Below are 19,863 nucleotides of genomic sequence, written 5' to 3' on the forward strand. Positions count from 1 at the left end.
CCTCTAGTCTCCGTTGCAGTTGGCTCTGGGCCACGCCTATGTGTGTTAACAGAGGGAGGGATTAGTCCAGAGAAACCTTGTGTTTTGCACTGTCAGGGTGGGGATGTTATGGGCTGTAAGTTGGTGGAAATCCTTAGGGTGCATTCCCCAGCTGTGAGCCTCTTCCTGAGTAGAGGCCCCATTCAATGCATCCCCTTTCATGTCAAATCTCCTGGCATGTGCCAGCTCTTTTGTTTGCTGGGCTCACATCCTGGCTCCTTTCCCTGTGAATTGTATATGTGTGTGTATGCGCACATGTACGTATGTACGTGTAGGAGATTGCTTGTTTTTTGGCTAAAAAGGAGGTAATCAAAACCATCCTTGGGGGACTGGCCTGGAGGCCTTTCCCATCTGAAGGCCTGTTCTCCCTGAGTGGGGCCAGGCTTTTTAATATCCTGTCTGACTGGTTTACTCCGGACTATAACTTGAAGAAAAACATCGGCAGACATCCTACAGGAAAGGAGCTGTGGATGTGCAGCCAAATGCCTTAACCTTTTCATGTCTGGGGGAGCAGCAAACACTTCACACATGTGGTGGCTATGCTTTTTTTGTTATTGTTGCCCAGTACACATGCAAGCCTGGAGCAGCCATTGTGATTTGCCAAGTTCATGTGACTTCTTCCCTTGCAGCTTTTCAGTGCAGTAGTGCAACCTCCAAGTTACTGTCCCCAATCTTTTCTCTGCCCCCCCCAAACCTTAAATCACCTTTCCCCAGATTGTTAAGGAAGGCAAGTTTTATCTTCTTGTCTTATTTGTGTGTGGCGTCAGAGCTATTTCTTCAACCAGGAGTCATGGGAATCAAGCCTTTTGAAATAGGCTGTGCCAGAGTGGAGGGTATGTCAATAAACCTATTTATGTATGTGAGTGTCAGGAGGATTGATGCATTTCATGGAGATAGAAGACAGCCTGCTGGAAATTTAGAGGATGGTCTCCATGTGAATCTAGATATCATTGGATAGAATTTTTCTTAGAAGTGGTGTTGATCTGTGGTGCAAACAGGTTCTAGATAAGATATATAACCACATACAATTACATTACATTCTTATCTTTTGTGCTGCCTTATGTATTACATTAGGGTTCTGCTAAACAACCCAAATACATGAAAATTAATAAAAATGGTAAACTATTAATTTTAAACCCAATGATTTGTTACACAGTAATAGAGTGATGCTACTCTTTAATCTGTTTTTATGGCAAAACACTTAAATAAAATAACTGAGGGTATGCCAACATTCAATTCGGCATAGAAACCTGGAGGAGTATAGTCCACCCTGATAGATGGAAGAAAAGACTAAAAATTACCTTGGAAGGGTAAACACTCAGAGGAAAAGGCCTTCACCCATTATACCATGGAAGTCCTGCCAATAATCTCAGCGTGACAGCAGCGTTGTAAGGAAATCAGACATCATCCAGATGGACTGACCCCAACTTATTATGGTTTTAAAAATGAAAAAAGATTTTTTTTTTCAAATTGGAAACAAACTGCAAAGCAGTCCAAATTCAAAAATGTAAAGCAATATATTCCATGTAACAGATCTCCAATACCACCCAGGCAGCAGCATTTTGCATCGGTTGTCTTTTCCAAATGTAATTCAAAAGCAGCCCTCACTGTACTGATCCAAACCTGAACATGGCCAAGATTTACACGCCAAATTAGACTGGCTTCTGACAAATTCAGGCTATCCTCACTACAACCTTGAAAATTGGTGAAGCAGAGAGGTTGAATGATAACAATCTAGCAAGCTTCCTGACCAATGGGAATCTAAATCCAGATCTCAGGCTAATATCTTAAACATAAAACAACACTAGCTTACCAGCCAAAGCAGAACAAAAATATTGCAGCCCCTGTTTGATACCTGACAGGCATGAACCAAGGCTGAGTTCAGGAGAATCATCAAATTGAAATATATAAAAAGGTCTTGCAATCCCAAAACAAGTGCCCAGTTCAGTTTCCTTGCTGAGAAATGCCATCCTTTTATCTTGATTGCCCCAATCACCCTTTCCTTCACTTCTTTAAGTACCTCTTTCATTTTGCCTGCTGATGAGTTATGTATAACTTGGAAGCTTGTATGTTTTTATACTGATGTAATTTTGATGGATGGAATTATTTCTTTGTCTACTTTTGAAGACTGGCCTTTCAGAATCCTGGCTGCCCATTCCCCGTGTTACTCAATAAAACATTTTATTTTGGAAGCTGAGATATTAGCCAGTTTCCTAGTCACATTATCCCAGTTAAATGAAACTATTGTTAATTCTTAAGCTATTTCTCCATTTTTCTGTAGAAATTATGGTTTAAGCCTGCTTACCATTAATTATTTCTATATCTAACTAATATTAAATACCTCTTGTGGCACAACTTGAAATTTTTGCCCCTTTCTTGTCCTTTGATGGGTAGATGATTCCCTATTTTATACTGTATATTACTCAGTGGAAATTAACACGAATAAGAAGATGGAATTAGTTATTGTTTTGCTGAAAGGAAAAAGCACTCTGTCTGTGCTCTGGGACACTTTTTTATTATGGTTTTATCATTCCTCATTCAAATCCAACCCTTTTTGCTTTCAACTCTGGGAAGCCTAATTGTTGCTTTGCTGCTTGCCTTCCTTCCCCCCCACCTTCTCTCCTCCACCACCTTAAGCTGCAACACCAAGATTTAATGCACCTGGGACTGGTTATGGCTGGCTTAACTCCAGATTTTATTTCACTGGCCTGAAAATGTCAGATTGCATCTTGAAGAGATGCCATCCCTCCCTTGAAGAAAGCATGCTGGAGGCGGCTTTCAAAACTTTCAGGCCTTCGGGTTTACAGAATTGGGCCTTTTTCTTACTCACTGGGCCACTGCATTCCTTTTCCATTTTCCTTGTGAAGTATCTGCTATGTTAAAAGCTTTTAGGTTGCAAAATCTGTCTGGCCAAAATATAAGTTACTGGAAAGCATTCCCCAGCAGAACATGGTGAGATGGTTCACTCTTAAATGATGTTGTTAAAACCACAAAGTGGTGGGCCCAAGAAGCTAACTGGTGTTTATATCGAGACTGTCTTTGATCAGCAACCTTTCCAGGCTTTGCAGAATATTTCCCCTTCTCCATTTCCATATTCCTTTCTGAAAATCCATAGTAGAAGCAAAGGGCCCATTTCAATTACAAAGACAGCAAGCAATCAGTTTGTTATTGTAGATAATTTTATAAATGTATCTTCCTCTTTTCATTCATGCCAATATTCTTCAACAGAAATGTTGGGAGTTTATTTTTTTAATCTAAAATGATTATACGATAAGGTAGATAGAGTAAGCATTTCTGGTATGCAAGCATTTTAAGAGCATAAGTTCTTGCAGAGTTCTTCCTCATTTATGTCCATTTTGCAAGAGTTCAGCATCACATTCCACATCAAGAGCATTAACCTCTGTGTACATGTGAATGAGAAACCAAGATAGACTCTATGAGCCAATCTTTCATCTTTTTTTCTCTAGAATATATTAAACCAAATCCTTTTAACAGCATCATTTCATATCAAGCACTGGAAAATCAAGCAATGCCATAGACATTTGGCTCAAAAGTAGCGTAACTAAAGAATTGATTAAGTAACTCACATATAGGTTCCAGATAGATTTGAAACGTCACCAGTACTTTCATGTGTTTTTTTTCTCTCTTTTTCTGTAGCCATTGAAACACAAAGTACCAGCTCAGAAGAGATTGTACCCAGTCCTCCTTCACCACCCCCACTGCCCCGAATCTACAAACCCTGCTTTGTGTGTCAGGATAAGTCATCTGGCTACCACTATGGTGTTAGCGCCTGTGAAGGATGCAAGGTGAGAGTGAAAATAGATGGAGGCATATCTACAGCAGGAAAGCTAAAGAGAATAAGGCTCACTCAAATATACAGGTTCCAAAGAAGAATTGTGGAATGCAGAATCCTAATGCAAGCGCTGAGATTTAGAGAAAGTAAAAAATGTTAGAACATAGTTTCTAGTATCAGCTATGACTAGCTGATGTTTTTTCTGGCCCAAAAGGGACATTTTCTCTTTCTTTTCCAACTATTTCAGAGGGCTTCAAGAGTGTTTGATGAAGTGTCCAGTCATCATCTGGCAACTGTCATCGCGAGTTTTGCCCATGTCCTGTGACTTTAAGAATGTGGAGGAGTAGAACTTTTTTTTTTTTTTACAGAGCTGGGAAGATTTGAGAGTAATGCCAAGCTCCCAATCCATCTACTTCTCTAGGAAATGCTGAGTTTTATGCTTTGTTGGCTCTGAGATGAAGGCATGTGTGAGCGTATGTAGAACGGCGTATATATATGCCCGTGTCCCCCTGAAAACATGAACTACCCTGAAAGTAAACCCTAGCTTGATTTTTACATGTGTGCCCAATTAATAAATAAGCCCTAGTTAAGACCCCACCCACTCCAGGATGCATTGGGAGGACTGAGGCACGTGGGTAAAAATTAAACTGAGGTGGGGATGGAAGTGATGGAGCTATCCTACTTACCAGGCCTCGTACACCCTGACACTTATCTTGCCTTGCCAGCCCACTTCTTCTGCGGCCACTTGCCACTGCTTGCGCATGTCGCCCCAGCCTCTGTTTCACTATCAGAGGCTTTCAGGAAAGATCTCTACAGCTGAGATACGGGTTCTGGATTGACGTGTGTGGTGCCTCCTGGCTTTGTTTTGCCGTCTATGGCCTTCTGGAAAGACCTCTGCATCTGAGAAACGAGGTCAGGATTGATGCGCGCATTGCCCCTGGCCTCCGTTTCGCCATCAGAGGACCTTCAGGGAAAGCCTTTGCAACCGATAAACAGAGCTCCGGAGTGTGTGTGTGTGTGTGTGTGTATACTTATATTATATTATTATATTATTATTATATGTTGTATATTGTGCCAATCTTTCCCACTTTGATGTCCTTTGATATTTTGGTTACAACTCCCATTATATATAACCATTTGCTTGATTGGTTGGGGCTGATTGGAATTGCAATAGAGGCTACCAGTTATTTATTTCTTCTCTGTTCCATTCATGATATGTTATCTATTATTTTTAAATGTACTCCACAGTCCAGTATGTAAAAAAGATGAACTGCTGTGCATTTACCTGTTCAGCATATGCTCCCACTTGCATTAGACCATCACCATGACTTTGTGAGTTAAGCTGTCAGAGATCAGACTGAGGAGAGAGACATGGCCCAATCAGCTGATCTTTCCCTCCAGCTCATTAACAGAGAACTCTATATGCCTCTGACACAAAAGAAAGGGTTTTCTCCTCTCCACCCCAAGTCCCTTAATCTCATTAAGGGATTCATTCCCTTGGGTTCCTGAGCAGCAGTCTGGCTGCTTCTGTGTTTACCATCTCCTCCTCCTTCCCTTTCCATATCAAGTGGCTTCTGCTTTAAGTGCACTGGTCAGGTGCAATAAGAGCCCCCTTTTTGTTAAAAATAAAAGCTATTTCTCTACTATTTTTTTTTTGTTTCAAAGTCAGATTAAAATTGTAAGATTAACTTTAGAAATTGGTTTTAGATGATTTGTACATGTGTGGGCTTTTGGTTTCTAAGAGAAGGCATTGTTAAATAAATTTTAATTAAATAAATTTAATTAAATAAAATTATTAAGTAATTTAAAATAATAAAATATTTTCGATTTCTCCTCTCCCCTTCCTCCTCTATTTGTTTTTCCTTGTTAAAATCTTTAATTTCTTGCATTGTTTTGAGTATGAAATCTGTGTGTCCCAAGTTAGGTGGGTTATTTTTGCAAGTAACATACATGAAGCCCTATTTTCATATAGTTAGAGATCCAGTTTGGTCTAGGGGCTAAGGCATCATGTTATAACTAGGAGATCATAAGTTGTAGTCCCATTTTAGACACAAAGGTAACTGGGTGAACCACTTCTGGTATATATGTATATAAGTATGTATGTTTATATATAGACAGAGAGAGAGAGAGAAAAAGAGAAAGAGAGGAGAGAGAGAGGAGAAGGAGGGAGGGAGAGAGAAAGAGAGAGAGATTGAGAGAGAGATTTAATGGACTGGTAGGGCAAGAGAATGTCTATTATATGTCTGCAAGTGGCAAACGGCCTTTTATGTATACATATCCTGTATTTAAAATGTGCTTAAAAATCATGAAGATCTACTAGGCTTATTCATTTGGGGTGAAGTTGTTACTGATGAAACTGCAGTTTTTCTCCACTGAATTGAGGATTGAGGATTAACGGCATTCCTATTTAAATTCCACAATTTTTTGGAAGACAGAACAGAAGACTAAATTGATTCTCAGCACACTATATATAAGAAGATTTTACTCTGTAAGAAGATAGTTTGGGTGTGTGAGACAAAATCTTACATAATATGAACACTCAGCCATTATATCTTTCTAAATTATCTCTCTATAAGTTTAATTCCAGTTAATTCTGTAACAGATCTAAGGTGGGTCAGGACCTATGACTATTATCATATAATGTTGAGATAGAGAAGAATTAGGTATGTCTGCTACTGACTTTTTGGTATTTATTTTGATCTGCAATATGAGATAAAAGTATTGATCTATTTTATAAGGCTATATAAGGATTATTGAGAAAAATATATGTCATGTACTATTTGGACAATGAAAAAACTATAGACACAACATGTAATCTGAGGTCGTATAACTTTGCCATTATCTGAGCAGGTTTTGGATGATAGATAATACAAGGACCTCATATTATTTTCATTGTATTTATATTGATAGGTTTTTTTTTCCACAAATGAAAGCAAATATACAGTTCTTTTTTGTTTTGCTTTTATCCTGGCTGTTTATTTTGCATTTTTATTGCTGATTTTTTGTTGTATATTTTTTTTTACTCCTGCTAGCCACTAGGGTCAATTTGAGATGGGAGGCCACATAATTGAATGAATGAATGAACAAATATTATGCTGTCATGAACACATTGATGAACATGATAGATAATTCATACATACCATTATTGATTTTAATACCTAAGATCTCAAAACATTATACCCAATTTTTGAAATGGTTGAACTGTAGCATTTTTAATACCATTAGCTAAATCTGCCCAGAAAGGCTAGTAGCAAGTGACATGATAATTGTCTAAAGCCTAGCACAAAAGTTTTGGTTAATTCTGAATTGGAGACATTGTGATTTTTTTTTTAAATGCTATACTTGCTCTCAAAGGAGCAAGGATACTGCAGCAAAGTGAAGAAGCCAAGTCATATGTTTCCACACCATAGAAAAGAAAGAGTTGATTTGTTCATGCCATTTTTTCTTTTCTGAACCCTATAGGGCTTTTTCCGTCGTAGTATCCAAAAGAACATGGTATATACCTGTCATCGGGACAAGAACTGTATCATCAACAAAGTGACCCGGAACCGCTGTCAGTACTGCCGCCTACAGAAGTGCTTTGAAGTTGGCATGTCCAAAGAATGTGAGTGAGTGGTGAAGAAAAGAAAGATGAGGTGGCTAAGTTGTTGACCATTAATATTTTGATATCATAGCAAATTTCAAATGTCCATCCATATGAAGACCCAGACATAAATCTCAGTTATCCATTGAAAATTAAAAGCCAGTTTGCTAAGGCATTTTCAAATTATAATTCAAATCAAAATGCTGTATAAAATCCCCAGCTATATAGAATTCTGAAGGTGAGAGTTTCAATGGTCCTAGAAGGAAAGAAGGAAACGAACTGACAGAAAGGGAGAAGTTGAGGTGGGTAGAAAAGAAAGATGAGACAATTGCTGATTCTATAGTATAGAGAGAACAAAAATTAAGATGAGGGAGGCAGGTCATCTAAGTATACGAAAAAAACAGATTTCTTGTTATCATTTATTATGGAAATAAATATTATTCAATTTGCAATCTTACAACAAAAATTAATTCCATCTGATATTATCTAGAGGAGGTAAAGTCTTAATTCCCATAATTCCCAACTTGCAATTCCACATCAAGGGAACAGTCTGAATAAAACCAGAGAGCGTCGGCTAGAAAAAAGACTGATTTGCTGGTTCCAATTTTTTTTAAACAAAATTGTATGTTAGGTGGGAGAAATGGATGACTCTTTTTTTCTGTGACTGTTTCTTAACTGAGCTACTCTTCTGAAAGTTGACATTAGCATATTTTGTCAAATAGCATTCTCTTTCTATCTAAAAGAAAAAGAAACCTGGGAATTTTTCTAGTTTTCTCCCAAAGGCCTGGTGCAGGGGGCTTACCCCTCTGCTTTGTTCTAATTTTGAGGGTGTTTCCCGGGCAACCATGATTGATGATGTCAGAGATAAATGACGCAGACAGGACCCTCCTGGCGTCTGCAGTGCTTAGTTGTCATGACTCCCGACTGTAATGGGTGGGGGACAGAACCCCAGTTTGCAAGGGTTGGACTGATAAATCCATGGAATGAAAAGAAATGTCTCAAATGTGTAGAGAATCAATGGTTAATTTGGGGCATCCCAAATCCTATTGTTTCTTTTTCCCTGTTCATTCAAATGTGAGGAAAAGAGGATGATGAAAAAAGAAATGTGGGCAGAGTGTATTCTTTGTGACTTTATATTCTTTTTAGCTTGCTAACAATATGGAATCCAGGAGTGTGACTGTATATTTCCAAGAATTAAGTATGTCTGCCACAGAGGGTAGAAAAAGAGGGGATGAGAAGTTTTGGGGTTTTTTTGGTTTTGTTCCCCAGATTTTAACAAATAGGGCATGCTACCTGCTGATGAAGCGTGTGGCAATAGGGAGACTAAGGATTCCATTATAACCAATACTTTCTGAGGTCTCAGTGAGAAAATGGAATCATCCATCTTTCTCCTAGGCATTGTGGGGAGAAGGGAGAAATTTCTGGTAGGGAAAAAAAATACAGTGTGGTAGAGAGAGGCCAGGAATCAAAAATGTGGACCACTTTAATCAAGACTGCTTTCAAGATGTGCGCGTGGACATACACATCCATACATCCCACAATGTGCTTTTGAATCCCTCCCTTACTCATTTCTTTTGGTGTTCTTCACTTTTCCTCATGCCAGCTGCTTTTTCTTACCCCACAACCTCTATGTGATGATGGATGCATCCCCCCCCCTTCCTAACTGGCTGTCTGGTCTGTGCTTTATTGAATTTGCCAGGCAGACATGACTGATTTCCGAATTATCCCCCCCGCCCCTCCTCCATCAGGCAGGACAGTGATATGTACCAGCCTACCCAAAGCGAAAGACACATCTGGCATTCCCTCACCACTTGTATTAATTTAAAGGAAGATTCTTTTTCCTAGAAAATAAAAATCAAGAATCCTTGCTGTTTGAAAAGAATTGTTTGGCTTCCTCCACCAGGATATTCTCATATGGATTTTTATAAAAATACACCAAACAGAAAATGACAATAACAAACAAGGCTTTGTAATGCTTCCATAAATCCAGCATGCAAAAACAAAACAGTGCCTCAAATCTGATTATTGTTTTTACAGCCAACATTACTGTACTTAGTTTTGTTTTCTGTATTTTAATTTCCATTATTTTAGGAGCTGCTGCCTGAAATTCTTTTGTTTATTGGTAACTTGAAGCTTCACTTATTTTAAAGTTTCCAGTAGGTTATTTTATTTAAGTTAAAAGTATGGAATAATATATCTAATTAATAATCAGTCACGCAAACTAAAAATCGGTTAGCTTAGTTAGCTCATTCTTAAACAACTCACACTGAAAATGATCTAAAGAATGTTCTTGTTAGGTTAGTGAACAAGTAGTGGATAGTTAGTAAAGTGTGTAAAATGGCAGGCTGAAATAGGTCTTAGGAAGCATGTTTTTCCTAATTAAGATAGTTCCTTTGATTGATCCTTCCTTCCTTCCTTCCTTCCTTCCTTCCTTCCTTCCTTCCTTCCTTCCTTCCTTCCTTCCTTCCTTCCTTCCTTCCTTCCTTCCCTACTTTGCTGCTGAATTATCATGTAACTATAATGGACTGGAAGTAATAACTTCTTTCTGACAGACAGAAACTTTATTTTGGTCATTGATCAAAAAAAGAACATTCAATAAAATGAATATCTCAACTTCCCCCAGAACAACAACTATTGCAGTTATTTGTGGGCAAAGCTTACACATAATATAGCAGTATTTCCCTACTTTAGAGAGATAAATTTATTGCAATTGTTTAACAGATAAACATTATCAGGGTGCCCCATAAATTTAAAGGAAAGAGGGATAATCAATTAGTGGTGAATGTCCCTGTAGAACTGACAATACAGAAGAAAGGAACTGTAGTTTCTATGGTACCCATATCACAGGGGCAGTATGTGGGGTTTTCTAGATTTCCCTTCTAGGATAACTGTGAGGAGAGAATTCAATCAAACTAAAGGTCTCTTTGGTTTGTATAAATTAATAGAAATATTTCCTTAGTCCTTTTGTTACTGTGTGCTTTGGCAGGTGTGTCAAACTCATGGCCCGTGGGCCGGATACGTCATGCGCTGGCCACGCCCATGCTTGGTTTAGCAAAGGGGAAAAAGTTGTGATATGTCATAGTGACATCTTTTTCCCACATAGCCACAGCAGGGGGTGTGAAACTCATGAGTTTGACACCCCTGCTGTAGTATGTGGGGAAGACCTTGGAAGAAGGCTTGACAGTTGCTGCTTTTAATCTTGAGTGCTGAGTAGTGTCTCCTGGTATGCACAGTGGACAGCAATCTCATATTCTGGCATTGGGTATTGAGCTGCTTCTAGGCTGAATTCTGGAACCTGTATACTTTGGAAAGGCCTCCTTCCATTTATTCCTCCTGGGTCCCTTTGATCTCCTCTGGAAAATGAAGCTATTAATTGTGCTTGAATCCAGAAGCATAAGGTATACATTCTATCAGGTAGTGCTCACATCCTGGAATACCTTTATCTACTGAAGGCTTATTTAACATTTCAATGGCTTCTTAAAATTTCAGCATTCATTAGAATGCTTTTAATGATGTTTGCTGACTTATGTTAATAGTTTGAAGGCACACTTAGATTGTTATTAAATTTATATATTTTAGTTCTTGTTTTATTTTTTTATGATCAATGTGGTAATTGTTATTGTTCTTCAAGTGCTGCTTTGGCAATTTGGAATTGAATAAGGAATCAGAATAATTCAAAAAAAAATATGGGAATAAGGAATCTCTCAGAACTGGATAAGATTATATTTATCTTTGAGATTTCTTCTTTATTGCCTCGGCTTTCGTTCGAGCATATTTGGCATGCATAGGTATCATAAAATCACATTTTTGTTTTCTCCACTTCTGCTAGGGCATTGAAAATTATAATAAAAGACACAAATTATTGATTTATAAATATAATACTTTGGTGGATTGGATGGATTATTTGCTTATATTCTTAGTTTGGAATAATATGCAACAAATATTTTTATTTCCCGTTTAACATAATGTTGCACTAGTAACTTGTGTTTAATGTTACTTGGAGCACATCATGGCAGTATGTATTGGTTTGGGACTAAGAAGAATTGTTGTTAGTAGATTGGAAATATTTAGGTAACTCACAAGAGGTGAACAAAGCAGTCTTTTACTATTTTTTATGGCTGCAGCCCTCTTAACAATGATATTTAAATTCTTGGGAACAAACAGTCCTAGGGAATATTTGCTGCATGCTTTTGTCTTGTGCTTCCAAGTCTGATTCTTTCTTCCAGAGAAGATGGCAATTAAAAAAAATCCATTACTTTTTTCTCTCTGGGTGAAATTCCTTCTGACGTATAAATATATTCCATTTTGTTCTATCCTTCCTTTACTAAACTTGCTTCTACACAATATGGGAAATTATTTCAAATTTTCTACTTAAGTAGTATTCAGATTCTAGGAATGCACAATTGGCCTGGGACTTTTTCTTCTTTCAACATTCCCTTTTAAATGCATATTTTAAATCTCCATTTCAGCACCTTCTTGCAAATGCCACATAGCTTCTTTTGTCCTCTGACCCCTGCTGCTTTCTATCAACTTGCATTCCCATTTAGTTCTTCCTAACTCAGCAACTTGGTTGTTCTTCCTTGTCTTTGCCTTTTCTCTGTACTCTTTCAGGAATACAGTTTTCTTTTCTTTTTCAGTCAATGTTTAAATATTCCCAACTATCTGGATAATATCTTGAATTCTATTGAATCTTACCTACTGCCAATTTGCTTTGAGCATTAGTAGGTCAGATTCTTGTAGAGAGTTTAAGCATATAAGAAACTATATATTCATTTGAACTGTCTGAGTTTCCTGATTTTCTGTGCTTGACACCTGACTTGGTACTGAGTAGTTTACAACTTCCATAATTTCCAGCCAATATGACCAGTATTGTTGAGAAGAAAAGTTTTTATTCCATCTGGAGAATACCAGGTTGGGAAACTATCTTTTGGCATCTCTTTATTTTTGAGGTGTAAATTAAATCAGGTACATTTTGGATAGGAAGTGCCATTAATAAAAATTAGTAATTTTTGAGGATCATTGACTGTGTAATAAAAATGGAGGCGGGGAGGTGGAATGAGATTCCCAAATGATCAGCAACCAAAACCAAGGTGAGAAGTTTGTATATGTTCTGAAAAGGAAAAATAAAGTTGTATTAGCTGTATTGCTACCATTTGCAGAAAAGCAGGACATGGCTTCCTTTTGCCAAATCTCCTAACCACTTATTGCTAGTGCCACTAACTCTGTTTTCAGAATTGATTATCTGATTCCAGAAATCCCTGTTATATGTTATATTAACTATATCATCATAATCAGTGGTGCAGCGGTTAGAATGCAAGTATTGCAGGCTAATTCTACTGACTACTGATTGCCAGCAATTTGGCAGTTTGAATCTCACCAGGTTCATGGTTGACTCAGCCTTACATCCTGCCGAGGTCAGTAAAATGAGAATGCAGATTGTTGGAGACTCTCAATATGGTGACTCTGTAAACCACTTAGAGAGGGCTGTAAAAAGCACCATGAAGCGGTGTATAAGTCTTAAGTATTATTGCTATTGCTATCATTTTTATAAATCTGCCTGAGGAATGGATTGGCTGCTCATTGAAGCTTTTAATTGTTTGTTGTCCCTTTGCTTTCTTTTGTAGCTGTCCGGAATGATAGGAACAAGAAGAAAAAAGATGCTCCAAAGCAGGAATGTTCAGAGAGCTACATCATTACACCTGAGGTGGAGGAACTCATCGAGAAAGTGCGCAAGGCTCACCAGGAGACCTTCCCTGCCCTCTGCCAGTTGGGGAAATACACCACAGTGAGTGACAGCCAAGATAAGGGCTAAAGAAGACTGGGTGGGGAAAGCTCAGCAGGACAACTTTTCCCAAACTCCAGATGAATTGGTACCACTTGTCACTCAAGCCTTTATAGCCCCTTAGAGAAATTTGTAAAATAATAGATAATTCAGGATTCAAAGTCTTAGATGTTCTGAACGGAGAGATAAGCAATCCTCTAAATAAAAATATATGTTACTGTTTAGACTAAATGGTCTATATAGCTTTCTTGGTTTCATTAGGCAATTTTCTACATTAAAAAAAATCTTTAACAGTTAAAGATGCAAAATCACCTTGTCCATTCATTTGGTTGTATAAAGATGAGATTCAACATATGTTTTTTGAAAGTAAAAGCAGAGGTTGTCGTTTCTGTTGGTAGAACTTGGCTTAACTATTCCCATATAAACTTAATTTATTTAATATGTAAGAATTAGTTATGATATAGCCAGAAGAAGACTACAGGAAGATTTTGGGGGGTAACAATTTTTGGGGGGAGTATAGGCAGTTCAGAACTGATTGATTGATTATCTACTCATGGAATAAAGCTGTTTATTCCATGAGTAGACAAAATATCTGGACCACCAGAAAGGACCTGGGAAACATTTTTTTTAAATTTCCACTTTAATAGATCATGTTAAGCCCTGATTTATTATAGGCCTAGATCATTGAACAAATTCAAGTCAATTTTTTAGATAAGCAATATAATTGGGTCTTGTTTAGCCAATTCCTTGTCTGCTTTTTCTCCTTTTTAACTGTGTTTATCTGGCACTGGTGTAGTTACAAAATAAACTCAGGAAATCATGAAAAGAAAGTGTTGCCTTTCTCACGTCACACAAAGAACTATATTACCCATAAGCTAATATCAAATTCTGGATTCAGGCATATGGGTTTACTGCTGTAAAACAAATCCAGCCATTCTTATTCTGTCAAATGCAATTCCTTTTCTTTTGCCCTGTCTCCAATAGAACAACAGTTCAGATCAACGGATATCTCTTGACATTGATCTGTGGGACAAATTCAGTGAATTGTCCACAAAGTGCATCATCAAGACAGTTGAATTTGCCAAGCAATTGCCAGGCTTTACCACACTCACAATTGCTGACCAGATCACACTCCTCAAAGCAGCCTGCCTCGACATCTTGGTAAGTAAATGGGACCTTTTCCTTTTCAAACAAAGCTCAGCAATTAAGAAAAATGAGGAAATATATAGAATTATGGAGCAGTAGGAATTAATTAGCACTGTAGCCATACTTTCACAGGATCAGCCCAAGGCTAAAGGAGAAAGCTATGGTGGTACCCTATCCCCATTTCTTACATATATAAACATTATTGGAAGAACCAATTTGGTCTAGTGGGCAAGGCATTAGGTTAGGAAGAATGAGGACATTGAGTTATAACCTGCCTTAGGCATGAAAAGATGGCGGGGTAGCTTTGGGCCAATCACTCTTCTCATAACCAGTGGATCAATACTTGGTTGATTAAAAAAAAAAAAGCAGACCCTGCACTTGTGAGAAAACGCTAGGAAGAAACAAAAAGTGCTGTTCATCATACTTACAGTAATAAATTAATTTAAGAGCTCAGGACAGGTATTGGGTCATACATAACAATGTCCAGCAGAACAGAGTGGCCAGGATGTTAAGAGGATTGTTTGAAAGGTAGCGATTGTGTCTTCCCAGAGATTTGCCACCCCAAACAGATGATGTACTCAGTCTAACAATAGTACAAGTCCTGCAGCTGAATATTGCAGTAATATATTACGCACTGAATGTTACAGGTAGAACGTAGAAATGATGGGGAACAACTGCGATGCATACCTCTAACATACTTTCCATCACAGATCCTTCGGATATGCACACGCTACACACCAGAGCAGGACACTATGACCTTTTCTGATGGCCTGACCCTCAACCGCACTCAGATGCATAATGCAGGCTTTGGACCCCTCACAGACCTGGTCTTTGCCTTTGCCAACCAGCTGCTGCCACTTGAGATGGACGATGCTGAAACAGGACTCCTCAGCGCCATCTGCCTCATATGCGGAGGTGAGTGCCATTACTGGGCCAATAAATAATAAATAGGATCAAGATTAAGTTTTGGACATTTGCATATTTTCAGGGCTTGCCTATGGAATGCACAGAGGCATTGACCCTTACCTGCCAAAGCAGAGAGCAAGCTACACATGCTATGCATGTACCTATGCAGGTATCTTGATTTCAGATAGCTAAGAAAAATGTATATGGGATAGCACTTTGGTGACAAATGACATAATACATGCTCGGACCTACTGTTTCTATGTGTAGCAGTTCCCAAGTAGATATAAAAACTCTCTAAACTCCAACCACTGTCACAGCTGACCCATAACTAATTTTAGGTAGTTCCTAATAATATTAATACTCAGTTGTATTCCTTTTTTTTTTGCTTTTGTGCCTGGAAATATTTTCTTTGGAATCCTCTTCCACCATGGCACTATCACTATAAAATGCATGCAGTGGCATTAATATCTAAAATCTAGGCTTCTTAATCTGTTGTCTCTTACATTAGGGTTTCTCATTTTCATGCTGTCTAGAGAATTCTGAGAGTTGAAGATCACACTTTTTAAAGTTGCTGAGGTTGAGAAACATAGGCTTACATGATGTTAGATGTGTATTGCCTACTGTACTTGATATGAAAGGAGTAGGCCAACAGTAAGAAGTACGTTAAGTTACAGAAGAATGAGATATCCATTCTGTATGCTGAACAGCCAAGTACAGTGGTATCTTGTACTCAATTGCTTTGAAACTCAGTGAATTTGGTACTCAGTGAATTTTGATATGAACATCCTGGTGCTCATCACTTGTTTTGTACTCAGTGCACAAGTTGGAACTCATTATTGTTGGCTGCCTGGTGGGTCACTGCATTATTTCTTATGAGAAAAGTTTGTTTGGTACTGATTGTTGTTCGTACTCATCACACCACCCGGAGCCAAATAATGATGAGTACCAATCTAGCTGGTTCTCACTGGGACAGAATGTCTGTGAGCTTTCACATTTTGAAATAAGGGATTTCATTATTCCTGCATTAAAAAATCTTTGCTGCTTAGAAAGAAAATGAATTTTCAGCCATGTAAGCCTCTCACCCCAACATTCACAGGTACACCTGCATTCCAAAGGGAGTGTTACCATCTCTTTGAAGTTTATTTTGATTAATTAATTAATTAAAGTTTGTGATTGTTTCTTTCAATGCAAACCTTCAATCAAAATAATGCATGGAAAGGAAAAATGACAGATTAAAAAAAGACTAATAAATAGTTAAATGTCAGACCAATATATACTGACCTTTTTAGAAAGAAAAAAAAATCAATCAGCAAATTTAATAAAGACAAATAACAATAATAGAAACAAAGCCCTAAGGATCTAATAGCAAAACAAATGACCAAAAGTGTGCATGTAGGATTTATTATTTAAATTTATTATGGCCACCCAACTCCAATGTACACTAGGCATACAATTCATATTAGAACATAGGTAGAACATAGAATCATAGGACTGAAAGGGGCCTTGGGGGTCTTCTAGTCCAACCCCCTGCTTAAGGCAAGAGACCTTGTATCATTCCAGTCAAAGGATTTTCTTGTCTATTTTGGAAATCTCCACTGATGGCAAACCCACAACTCCAGGAAACAAGCACTGATTAATTGTTCCCATTGTAAGAAAATTTCTCCTTACTTCTAACAGAATAACAGAGTTGGAAGTTCTTCTTGTCCAATTCCCTGCTCAGTTAGGAAGCTGTATATCACTTCAGACAAGTGGTTGTCCAATCTTTTCTTTAAAGTTTCAGTGTTGGAGCAGCCACAACTTCTGGAGGCAATTAGTTCCACCAATTAACTGTTGTAACTGTCATGAAATGCCTCCTTAGTTCTAGGTTGTTTCTCTTCTTGATTAGTTTCTATCCATTGCTTCTTGTCCTGCCTTCAGGTGCTTTGGAGAATAGATTGACCCCTTTTTCTTTGTAGCAGCCCTTAGATATTGGAACATTGCTATCATGTCACCCCACAACCCTTCTTTTCATTAAACTAGGCATACTGTATTCCAGCAGCTGTTCTTTATATTTTAGCCTCCAATCCCATAATCATCTTTGTTGCTCTTCCCTGCACTCTTTCTAGAGTCTCAACATTTTTTTTACATTGCTGCGACCAAAGCTGCATGCAGTATTCCAAGTGTGGTTTTACCAGGGCATTATAAAATGGTATTGACACTTCAAATGATCTTGATTCTATCAATTACAGCACACTGCTGCTCATATTTAAGTGATTGTCTACTAGAACAGTGATCACCAACCAGTGGGCCAGGGAAAATTTTGGTGGTCCGCAGAGAAATGTCACCCCCAAAGCACCCCCCAAATCCAGGCTGCGCAGGAACACAAGGCTGCGCCACCCACATGTCTTTCAGGAACACAAGACTTGCATCACTTGCATTGCGAACAACACAAGGTAGTGAGGGCAGGTGGGTAGGAGGGAATTTGCCCTACGCGTATTGCCTGGCCACCAGGCTGCTTCTTTTCACATCTTTCTTCTTCTGCTTTTGGCTGCATGCAAGGAAAGCAGCAAAAGTCTTTCTTTCCCCCAATTTCCGCCAGAAATGAGTCTTTGGGGCCCTGCAAGTCATCCTCCTCCAAGAGGCTGCACCGGTAAAGACTCATTTCTGGCGGAGTTTGGGGGAAAGAAAGAAAGACTTCTGCTGCTTTCCTTGCATGAAGCCAAAAGTCTCTGTCTCCTCCTGAAATCCCAAATAAAGAATGATCGATCGGTAGGAGAACTGGGTAGGGAATTTTCCTGCAAACATTTTTTGGGATTTTCCCATAGGATTTAAAATTATGAGTTTGGTGGTCCCTGAGATCCAAAAGGTTGATTACCCCTGTACTAGAACTCAAGTGGACAATTACTTAATATTAGTCAAGTAACACCCAAAACATTTTTCTCAATTTTAAGACCACTTTTTTATTAGATTTTCTGATCTTATAACTTCATATTTTTACCAACATCTTTGTTTTTTATTATTAGTCTTAAAACCTGATAGAATACCAAAACCCACCATATTTTTCAGCAATAACTGAACCCCTTTCCAAGGAACTTGTAAATCAAAGCCAAATCATCCCTAAATGCTCTCAGCTTAAAAGTCTGTTTTCTTTTTTAAATCTGTTGTCTTCTTGCCTTATCTGTTCAACACTTCAAGAATCAAAACAAACAACGAAGGAGACAAAAGACAATCTTGCCTTGTCCCCTTCTGGAGATGACATGGTTTAGTGAAACCACCTTTAACCATAATTGGAGCCTTCTGAGGCATATGTATCAATTTGAATCCTTGAATAAAGGATTTGCCAAAGTTCATATCTTTCAGAATTTTAATTTTTAAAAAGTCCAATTCGAATTATTAAAAGTTTCCTCTGCATCTAAGATTAATGTGGCTAGTTTTATGTTACCTTGCAATATTCTTACATCCAATACAGTTCTCATATTCTCTTTTAATTGTCTTTTAGACAAAAATCCACATTGAATAAAGTAAATAAAATCTTGTAAAACATTTTAAATCTGTACACTATAATTGATGTGAATCGTTTATAATTATTCAATGAGGAAACTGGCCTATAGTGGAGGTTAAGTCTTGTTCTTTTGTTAACAATATTGGTCTCTTTCCAGGATTCTGGAATTGTATCTCCCTATAAAACAGATACCTTTCTCTCTTAAGGGGTTTATTAACTCCAAACAACCACAATTTTTTCAGTTTCTTTCTTTTTCAAGATCCATTTTTCCTTGTATTGTGATTTCATCCTCATGCATCCTCTCTGAATAATCAGACTGCTACACCATTCTTTTTTCCCCCATAATGTTCATTTCGCTTCTGTATTAAATCCAGCACTGATTAATTACCAAACCCTTTTAAAATAACTGATTTCCATTGTATTCCATTTACTTTTATGTTTTTTTCTGACATATCCAACTCTTGCTTCCATATAACAATGTGGGGAGAAGCAGTTTGATATTGTTACGCACTGGAGCATAATTTGTAGCTGTCACCAGCCTATGGATTCCTGTTTTCCTGAACACCAGTTTGCTTTTTCTGACACATATTTTAGTCCTTTTATTTATAAATTGCCTACAGCTTCACTTCTCTACATGTATTCATCAACTCCGCAAGATTAATCAGCTCTGCTCCGCAAGATCAAACCAGATTTGGTCATATTTATTACAACCTTCTCCTTTATTATACATCTGTTTTTCTTTCATTTTTATTTTTTTAGTTTATGGTATTTGCTACTTTTGCATTCCCATGATTTCTACATGACATTCAGTTATCAATCTTTATTGCAATCACGGACTAACATTAAAAGGGTAGAATACAATAATAATGTTAAAAGTTAAAAGATATAAAATATATTTATTAGTTAAGGGTTTTTTTGTATTTTGATAGATTTACTTAGCCATATATTAACTTTTATGGGGTTTTTGTGTTTGCTTAGTGTTTATAGATTTTTAAAAAAAATATTTTTGTTTTTATATTTTTTTAACTTAAAAAGTTTTTTAGCTTTTAAGATTATTGTTTGTATTCCACCCTTCTTAATACTGTCTTATGCCTGTAATAAATATTTGATTGATTAAAAACACAGTAATGATC

At 37.6% G+C, this 19,863-nt stretch overlaps 1 protein-coding gene across 8 annotated transcripts in view; it reads left to right on the forward strand.

Annotated features, from left to right (window-relative positions):
• RARA (retinoic acid receptor alpha) overlaps nucleotides 1-19,863 on the forward strand; it is a 219,840-nt gene that overhangs the window by 190,849 nt on the left and 9,128 nt on the right. For all 8 annotated transcript variants that reach the window (XM_087947974.1, XM_026679674.2, XM_087947975.1 and 5 more), the window contains 5 exons: nucleotides 3,697-3,845; nucleotides 7,295-7,436; nucleotides 13,040-13,200; nucleotides 14,182-14,358; nucleotides 15,054-15,258. In XM_087947974.1, coding sequence (XP_087804100.1) covers nucleotides 3,697-3,845; nucleotides 7,295-7,436; nucleotides 13,040-13,200; nucleotides 14,182-14,358; nucleotides 15,054-15,258 — 834 coding nt within the window. The remainder of the gene's footprint in view (nucleotides 1-3,696; nucleotides 3,846-7,294; nucleotides 7,437-13,039; nucleotides 13,201-14,181; nucleotides 14,359-15,053; nucleotides 15,259-19,863) is intronic.

The sequence above is a fragment of the Notechis scutatus genome, chromosome Z, assembly GCF_049901735.1.
Source record: "Notechis scutatus isolate UNSWTSFEM ecotype Mainland chromosome Z, rNotScu1.2, whole genome shotgun sequence".
In the NCBI taxonomy this organism is placed as follows: domain Eukaryota; kingdom Metazoa; phylum Chordata; class Lepidosauria; order Squamata; family Elapidae; genus Notechis; species Notechis scutatus.